Genomic DNA, 10275 nt, shown 5'->3' with positions numbered 1-10275 from the left:
TTCGAAACGTCTGTACCTTTTTATATGAAATTTACAACAGTAATTAAACTAAAATCGGTACGACACAGAAAACCAGTTACCTAAGTGATACGCAAGTCGTACCTAAGAATAATATTAAACAAAACAACTAAAGCCCATATTTTATAAGTAATGTATTTAGATAGGAATATTTTTATTATGTCGCTGTCACATATTCAATTACAAAATCTCAAATATATTTTTTCCTTAACTCCAGCACATAGAACATTCAACCAGTGGCATGCCATTGGAAGCGCCGCTTCCACCTTCCAATGACCTTTTCTTGTAGTTTCTAAAATATAAATTTTCATATTTTTAAGTACTTTGAATTAATTAAAATCAATATTTTATTATAACTGCATTATGTATCTTATTACAAATTTTTATACTACATGTGAAAAAAACGATAAGATTGCTATTGTATATTCGAATATCAGTGGCGGAGTGGAAGCGCTTACGAGACAGCTTCCACAGCGAGAATTACAGAATGGTGTAAAGCAGCCAGAGGGCATTTGCGCATGCGCTTTACAGAGCACCAACCTCAGCCGGTTTAGCTGGTGGAAGCTACACGCGTGTAACGTTTCCAATGATTCTATCCCTTAGCCACTGGGTAGGAAGCTATGGGCGCGTTTTTTATGCAGCGAAAGTGTAGCGAAATGACGTCACGAGCAGCGTTGGCCATAGTAACATCGACGTTGTCAATTATCTGTTAACTTTCACACCTAGAAACATATCCTCTTTTAAGGCTTTTACAGCTATCTTGACTGGCTGCAATAAAGTAACGATTGACTGCAAAAGAAGAAGGTTGTCTTCATTCCATTTGTCTAACATGTTTAAATCAATCAACGCTTTCCATACGCAATGTTTGAGCTTCAGAAACCTTTCTGCCATTACAATTATAAAATTCCACTTCGTTTTGATATCCAGTAATAAACTGAGTTCTTTCCAAATCCTGATTTTACATATTTCTGTAATTGGCTGTTCTCCTGTGGACTCTTTCTAAACAATTTCGCTAGGAATCGCGTTTCATCAAGCACTATTTTAATTTTATCAATTGGTTGTAATGGGCAGTTTGTTTTGTAGCTGGCATTGCAGTCCTCTTCTTCATCAGAAGAGTTTTTGTTCTCCATGATTTCATCATCACTATTATCAGTATCTTCGGAGATAGAAGCTGTGGATGTGGCAGTAGCCTGATTTTTTTAAAATAAAATGTGTCTACAGCTCCTAGATGTATTGCGTGGTTCAAGCATAGGATCATCTCGCTGGGGCTTTCCTTTCCAAACTTCTTCATTACGTTTGGACTACCACTGGCGGTGGCCACAATATGTTTTTCAAAATCCAATTGAAATTTTTTAAATGCATCTTCGATTATTTGTCTGGTCTCTCCGAAACCGCATTTTCCGGGGATATGCACTAACCCAAATTGAAAACTTCTCCGTTCACACCATGCAGACACAAATTAAAGTACCTCCGGTTTCGGACGCCGGTCCATTCGTCAACTGAAAGACTGAAACTTGTACCAGAAGCGACAAAATCTTTTAAAGTCTAAATCATTTCTTCTTTTCTCTCTTCATAATAACTCAATATGATTTTCATGACACCAGTTTCGTTCTTAGGCATTTTATAACCTCTCTGGATAATACTGTCACAAATGAATTTACTCTTTGTGATTGTTCTTATTGTAAGTCCATCCTTTGCCGCCAAGAGGAAAATTACTTCAGGCAAATACTTTTTTTGCAACATATCCTATTATTGTAGATTGCTTTTCAGTTTTAATTTAATTTAACTTTTTTTTTTTTTTATTTTGGTTCGCAAGATGTCCCAGGCTGTATAACTGATTTTAATTCCCCCGGTTGATTTACAAAAATATTGTGGACTCTTTGGAGGTGCCTGTCTTCAAGGCCTGTAGTATTCGACCCTTTGCATGAAATTTGTTTTGGACATAATGAGCACTGTGCGGTAGATTCGTTTATTATTACTGTAGAGCATCGATTATCCGACTTAATTGGGGACTGGGGTTGGTCGGATAACTGAAAAATCGGATAACCAAAAAGTATGAAAAAATACATTATTAGTATAGTGTATTAGGCCTGGTTTAAATACTAGCCTCCCTTTCATGGTCGAGCCAGTGCTGCCAGCTAAAACATGCAAAAATTTAACAAAAATAATATTAAAATAGCCAAGACATAACCAAATATTGTAGCGCCACATCACTAGCGGACATTTGAATTTGCCGACTAGAACGCGGTCGGTTAACCGATAAGTCGGTTAATCGGGGGTCGGATAATCGATGCTCTACTGTATTTTTATTTTTTATAATGTTTTGCTATACGTTCCATATTAAGTGAAGAGATTAGTATCTATTTAAATTTGTTCACGATCTGTAACAATAATAATAATCCAAAATTAATGTTATAACTTTGTTTACTGAATATCACTATAATATCAATTACTGTTTTTTTTTTATAAAATAACAAATCTCATTCAATGTAAACGTCTAACTGAAGTAAACAAAATCTAGTGTTTGTTTAAACTTACATGAGATGGGCGTCGTTTCCACAAGAGCGTCGCAACACAACCGCGCACAGCACGTCACCTCAAAAAGTGAAATTGACGACTAACTGACTGAGCTGACAGTGCTGACACAGACAGTTACAAATATAACGATCTCATAAACAAACCTCACAAAATAACAATATGGCGGCGAACGCATTTATTGTGTTCTCAGTAAGTTACGTAAGAGCATCAAGTAATTACTCGTTAAGCTAACAGAAGGCGCTCTCAATGACGGAGTGCGGAAAGCTAATAAAGTTTATTATGACTTTTTGAAAATAAAATTATTACAATACAATTTCGACAAGCGTGTCTTGAGTCTTGAGCCTTGACCGTAAAGTCCCGGGAGCCGAGACAGGAGACGTCCCGGGACCCAAACCCTATTTTAACATAAAATTAAATGAAGAAGAAAAAATACATATATAAATAAGTATAATTGATAAAATTTTTGAGTGGTTAAGTGTCATTGCACTTAATTTGTTTTTTTCATTCCTGTATAAATTCTTTATGTTGAAACCTGTTGTACCTTATACACTTACATTAAGAATTTTGAAATATCGAAGTGAAAAAACTTTCAAAGCTACAATATTATTATTCGCTCCATATTTACGACATTAAAAAGCCGTATAATAATTATTTTACTAATTAAATATAGTGCAAACAGTAAAAATTCTGACTGAAACTGTCTAAAGAAATGCGCGTAAGTAATTATAATCCTACGTGTAGCTTTTTATATGTAACATATAGGCAGTGGTGATATTCGAAATATTTAACAAGGGGTTCGCTAGCAGAAAATTTTTCCCTGACAATCACCGACAAATGAAATGGAAGTTTTGAATAGAAATAAATACAATATCTTTTCTTGCAACCGTATATCTAACAATCAGTGACGTACTTGGAACGTAGCGAGCCATGGGTGAAGGGCAGGTAACGATAATATTTTAGGGCTGTCGACCCTTTTTTTTTAGGCAGGGGTAATCTTTACCGCGAAATGGCGCTTCTGGAAATACACACGTGTCATCATCTCTCGACATACATTATTCTTTTTCTTTCGCTGTCCATAGCCCGACACGTGTTCGACAGCCATCTTGTATTATCTCGCGCGCGTGGCATTCTGAAATCTCTCTTATGACTGGATCAAGAACTCTCTTGAATCGATCGCGATTAAACCTCGATTGAAACGGTCGAGAGAGATCGAACCAAGACATACTCCCTGACCTTGCTCACAATCTAGATTGAAATGCTCGGTACGAACGGGGTATAAGGCTCTAGTTTAGTAGTATTACAGAGTATAATGCGCATATTTTAATATATTTTTAAAAATAAACAAACCCACTGAGAAATGTTCCGTGTGTTTAACAAGGTTCGGGAAACTGAAAATTTTTAAAATAATCCACAATGAAACCGCCACAAGGTTGCTAACCGCCATACGTGGCAACACCAAAAATACCAGCGGAAACGTCAAGAGAGGAGTGCAGAAGAAAGGGGGCGGACAAAAGCTTAATTTTTTAAAAACTGTAATGTATAAACGTCTGTCCACAAGAAAAATTTTTAATTTTACCAGAACTGGCTTTTTTTAAAAAAATTACAACGTACAACTGTCTATCTACAAAAAGATTTAAAATAATTAGTTAAAAATCAGATTTTACAAGATTTTAATTTATACAACTTGTAACCTAAAGGTACAGTACGTCTATATATGGTTTGTGTACTCATTAATTTTTATGTGCTTTCTTCATACTGGAATAAATAAACAATATGCATTATATTACAGTTGACCGAAGAGGGGCATAGCCCGAAACGCGTACAAAGAAGATGTACCGAATCAACTCAACTAAATAAAGATAACTGATGAAAAACTTGCCAGGTGTCTTCGAAATACACTATAAAACTAGTGTTTAATACTTCAGAAATACGGAAAAGGACACGGTTTCATAAAATACAACAAACTACATTATTATTATTGGAGGAAATAAGTGAAAAGTGTGTTTAATAAGTGAATGTATTTACGCTTTAAAAAAGGTGGAGAAACGAATAAAATTAAAAATGAGAAAAAAAACAGAAAGGAAACAGAGGAAAAAAAAGTAAACCAACAGTAATTCAGTGTAAACGCGGAAGACCAAGCGATTATTTAAAAGGTAATGCATAAATGAATGAAAATACAAATCCTATCTGAAGCTTATGATTTTGGCTGGAATTAGAAATTGACTAGCATAAAGACTCGTGTCTTTAAAAATTCATAAAGCAAACCTCTGTAAAAAAAAAAATTAAAAACTTAAATTAAGAGTTTTGAAGTACAAATGAACTGATTACGTAATTACTTCCTAAAAATATTAAAAATCCAATTTATTTCCCACTGCTACTTTAAAAAACACAAAAATAATCTATTTATATATTAATTATATAATATAATAATATATAATTTCTTGATAGCTTTTTACTGTACAACTTTCTAACCTATACGAAAATAAAGATGCTTGGTAATTTATAAATCAATCTGGTACACGTTTTCAGAAGTAAAAATTTAAGTCGTTAAAACCATGCATTAAAAAAATAAATAAAATAAAAAAATAATAATAAAATAAAATTTCTAAAATTCACTTGTAGTAATCGACTTCAGAATTTCAGTAACTACATTTACTTAAATAATATCTGAATAATATAAGGGATTACATTACGAGGATAACAATAGAAATAGTTTCAAATAAAGATGAATTTATTTAATGATCAAAAATATTTAAAATTTATTCACATAAATTTTACAATTGAAAAACTGATTAATTTGACCTCGAAAAAACAAAAATGAAATTGGTTAAAAATTCCAATATAAAAAACATTAACAAAATTATATCATAGCGGAATGTCTTGTCTCTTTTCTTAAAATTCATAACAAAATATGGACATTTACGTAAAGAAGAAACATGCAATTTACTTTACAAGTTGTATTTTTTTGTGTTTCTAAATTTTGTTATTTCACTGAAATATTCTTTTATCTGCTTTTATAGCCAATAAATAAATCAATGAAAATTTAAAACCCTTGCATGTACATTTTATTTGTATATTTTCTGAAAAATTCTTTCAAAAATTCACATTTTTTATCCGCTTCTGCTTTCACAAGACGAATGTTTCCGAGAGTGAGAGAAAGCGAGTTACGTTTCTTCTTATCGAACGGTTGCCATTCAAACTCCATTCCTTCATACATAGGTTTCCTGGGAAATAAAATAATTTAATTGTTAAAAATATCATAGTTACTTTTGTTTTTGGACACCTATTAAACCTTATTTTATAATACAAAATATCCGGTAAAAATATACAATATTAACAAAATTTCATTTAGAAAACGAAGAGATTTATCGAAATAATGTTTGCATTAGAAAAGATAAACTCCTAAGTTTTTATTGCTAAAAATGAGTACAAATGCTGAAGTGGCTGTGTTCAGTGAACCTCAATATGTAATCCTTTAGTTGCAAAAAAACTTATTTGATTCCAGGTGTTGTTTAACACTTGGGTGTAACATTTAGTATTTGAAAGGTTATCATATCTTTCAAACCGCTATCATTACGAAGACATTTTTGGTACTAAATGTCTTCACTTTACTCTATTTAAAAAATCCAATGGGTCGATCCAAGTGACCAGGTTGTCGGTCATTAGGGATTATTTGTCGTCCAGGAAAAAATGTATCAAGCATATTATGTACAGAAATCTCCTAGTGATGTGGTGCACCGCTTGTTGAAACAGTAGAGTCGGTTGTAGCTATTTCCGTTTCTGTATGACGTATCACTACTGAAAATCGTAAAAGTTCTCCATGAAGAAACCATTAAGCGCCTAAAAACATTTTGAGTTACTTTTTCATTTACCTCAAGCAAAATTCCGATAAATGGCAACGACTTTTTAAATAAAACTTTATGATAATGTATATGATTCTGAAACACCATCTATAACTGATTAATTAATGTAATTTAGTATCATAAAAATATTTTATTTCATGTAACTACCTTTGTGGTGTTTAGATAACTAATATTAGTTATCTAAAGCGCTATATAATGCTGCTTATATAATAATTAATACGTATTTGAAATATAGTATGATTCGAAACACAAATATGAAATATTTTAAATATTGGTAGAAGAAAGAATGACCTCAATAAAACTTTTACTTATAAACGGGTTAAAAAAAATTAACGAAAAGTAATACAGCATTAAATAAAACAGTAATCTGTTATAAATTTGTTGGGTTAATATACACAACATAATAAATAAATTATTTAATTTAATAAATATACAATTTAATATAATTCTAAATACAATAATTTATTTATTTAAATGAAATGCTTTATGCATATTTTTATCTTAGAAACACACTTTTTAAAACTAAAGCTTACCCTGTTTTAGCGAACGACGTCCAAAGCTGTATGATTCTCTTGCTAAACAATACTTCATTTTCGGTGTAATCTTTCTGTTTTAATAAAGATCTTCCGAATACGAAATGCAAATCTTCGTTGTGTAAAACTCCCATCCATTTTTTAAACAAAGATTTTATACGAGTATGATTGAACTTATAAACGTAGACTGTGTGATCGTACTGAGAAAGTCTTTCGGCTAAATGTGATATGGGGCATGAAAATGCTGAGTCACCTATAGCTTTGATTGTTTGTTTTAGAATTTCTGAATAGTCATTTTCTGCAACATTTCCTAAATATTCCTTTGCAATACGATCAAGATATTGACCGGTTACTTTGTAAGCTCTACTCATAATATCTTTCGCCTCCGCTTTTGATAAAATTGGATGGTTTTCTATTGCTAAGTATGGATTCAGTGCAATAACGAAGGGAGTGCCTTCATCCTTTACACTGCCCATTAATATCTCGACATCATGAAATTTACCGGCGTCAATATCGTAAAATGGATCGTCAGATAGAAATGGAGGACCCACTTGTGGATGATAATATAATAATGTTTGTTGTCGTTTAATCAATCGCTTTTCAGCTGCAACAATTTCGTATGCACTCTTTTCTCTCATACACGTTAATATATCAGATACGTTACAGCCTACTTCCTGTGATAGTATAGCCGTATTTTCTCTGTTGAATGTAGTATTCACAGCAAAATATTCTTGATAATTGCTCCCACTTTGCAAAATCGCTCTTTTGAATAAGCCTTTAGTAAGAGGAGAGATCATGTGATGAGCGATGGAGATCGCTCCAGCACTCTGGCCGAAAACAGTTATCAAATTCTTGTCACCTCCAAAACTTTCGATATTTTGATGCACCCATTTAAGGGCCATTACTTGATCTAACATGCCCATATTTCCTCGTGCGTCCTCGTTATTGAAATTTGCGAAACCTAACGCAGCAACACGATAATTGAATGTAACTACGATGACGTTTCCCACTGCCGCTATTGGAGCGCCGTCATACAGATTCATATTGGCAGATTCCGTGTTAAATGATCCTCCATATATCCAAACCATGGTAGCAAATGCATTTCTATCTTGCTTTGCGCTAGGTACCCAAATATTGAGATAGAGGCAATCTTCGCTTAAATCTTTAGGATTGCGATCGATCCATTCTAACAACGGGAAAAGCGGGTTTTGCATGCATGAAGGAGATCTTCGTGTTGCATTATATATGATATTTGATTTAATGGTTAAAGGTTGAGGTTGTCGAAATCTTAATTCATTTACTGGAGGCATTGCATAAGGAATCCCATAAAAAGCGTATAAAGTTTTGTTTAACACTTTTATTGTTTTTCCTGCAAAGTTTCCACATACATGGTTATTATTGCTTTGTTTGATGAATTGAAATGCAACGAATAGTCCAAATGTAGCTTTTAGTATTATGTGACTATTCATTTTAGTTGCTGGAATATAGTTATATATACTAAAGATAATTAAAAAATAGTTTTCACAATCGAAAATTTTAAATGTTGTAAAGTTGTAAAGTTTTTAGATTTGAATTTTTTAAAAAGTTGTCTGGAATTCCAGAAATAGAAAGTAACTTTCGAAATTTTTAGCTTATAATCTATCGATATAGTTATTGCTTACCTGCATATGACGAGAACAATTGTTGAATTTTTGCTGTCTTATTCTAACTGTAATTTAACATACACTTAACGGAATGAGGTACAGGTTGCATATTCTCGTTTGACCTAACCAATAGATATGCAGCAATCTCAGAGGAAAATTTTAAAACAATAAAACTATTATAATGATGGATGATATAAAGTCACCATTTGTAATATACTTTTAAATAACATTTTTTTATTTAACAATTATAATTAAATACATCTGTCGTGTAATATTTTAAAATTAAATATTTCTCGGCTAATGTATTTTTGTACAGTTCGCCTTGTATTAAGTTTCGAAAAAAGCCGAAAAAACAATAATTGTATAATTGTAGATGCCAAAATAAAAACATTTTTAAATTGATTATAATAGTTTTTCATTATTAAATAAACGTATATATAATGTATCAATAGTAAAAACATGTGCATATATATATATATATATTATATAATTTTGCAAATATATAAATAAATAAATATATATTTATATATTTGCAAAATTATGTGTACAGTACATTAACAATTAAAATCGGGTTATTTCCTTTAAAAGGAAATTGTTTTTAAATCGTAAGTGTATATATAGCCTCTCAGTTTATATTTCGTTCAAATTAATTTAACTTTGAAATTGCGGGACATTGAGTTCGTTTCTAAAGGCAATTACAATAACACTTTTAACTTCAAGTTAAGGCTTAATGCTGATTGCTTTTCTTATGTGAATTAAAACTGTTAATTTAAATAACTATTATTATAACCTTTTGCTATTTGAAAAGACAGCAATACTGTTTTATTTAATTAACGAAAAATATAGACAAAAGATTTAGATTAAGTGGCAAGTAATATGACGATGGAATGTTTACAAACACCACTTTAAATTACGTCATTTCTTCTGCGTAAATTTGTGCAGCGGAAATTTAGTTATAGGTTGAATTGTGCCGTGAGATCAAAAAATGCTCGTAAAACATTGCCTTATCAATCCAACCAATCGAAACCAATCCAGTGCTCCTCACCCTTTTATCCGGATTGTTTACATTGCAGAATAGCAAGTAAATATGGATAATAGGCCCTTTTAGCACACATAAAGAAGAAAAAGTTAAAAATGAAGAGAATTCTATATACACGAAGATGAATTTTTGTAAATTTGTTAATGTCTTCATTAAAGAAAAAAGCAGAACTGTAATGTCCTTCAAATAAATTTTTCAAGTACGAATATTTATTATTGTTCTGTTGGCTGTAATGACCTCTGCATTATAATGCCAGTGTAGAAGGAAAACTGTATAAAGAAAGTAACCATTGTATACGATAATTTATATAAAATTTCCATTTTGAATTTTGAACAAAGCTACAAATGATATAGATCTATCTGAATATTGAAATTAATTTCTTAAAATAAAAAACAGTGTTTCTTTTATGCACAGTCTTTTACATTATACAAAGCTATTCCGCATAATATGTGTTAAGCTTCCAAGGAAGCAACTGTTTTTTGGATAGTAATGCATAATTTAATCCAATGAAAATTGTTTCGATAAACAGACAACCCAGTCAGGTTTAGGTGTTTGCTAATAAGGATTGTGTTCAGAATAGAAGTAATGCATTACGATATTTATATGTTCAATATATGTTGATTTTTACTAAAATTGCTTCT

General features: G+C 31.6%; 1 protein-coding gene across 1 annotated transcript; it reads right to left on the bottom strand.

Annotated features, from left to right (window-relative positions):
* Positions 1-5599: 5599 nt before the first annotated feature.
* LOC136972197 (cholinesterase-like) lies at positions 5600-8344 on the bottom strand. The gene is made up of 2 exons (XM_067266753.1): positions 6953-8344; positions 5600-5780 (listed from the first exon to the last, which is right to left on the bottom strand). The coding sequence occupies exons 1-2, from the start codon at positions 8260-8262 to the stop codon at positions 5600-5602; spliced, it is 1491 nt and encodes a 496-aa protein (XP_067122854.1). The 5' UTR covers positions 8263-8344.
* Between the last annotated feature and the right edge of the window lie 1931 nt (positions 8345-10275).

Source organism: Centruroides vittatus, unplaced genomic scaffold, assembly GCF_030686945.1.
Source record: "Centruroides vittatus isolate TY-2023 unplaced genomic scaffold, ASM3068694v2 contig_2828, whole genome shotgun sequence".
NCBI lineage: Eukaryota > Metazoa > Arthropoda > Arachnida > Scorpiones > Buthidae > Centruroides > Centruroides vittatus.
Note: the sequence above shows the minus strand (reverse complement) of the source record. Positions and strands in the feature narration are given on the sequence as shown.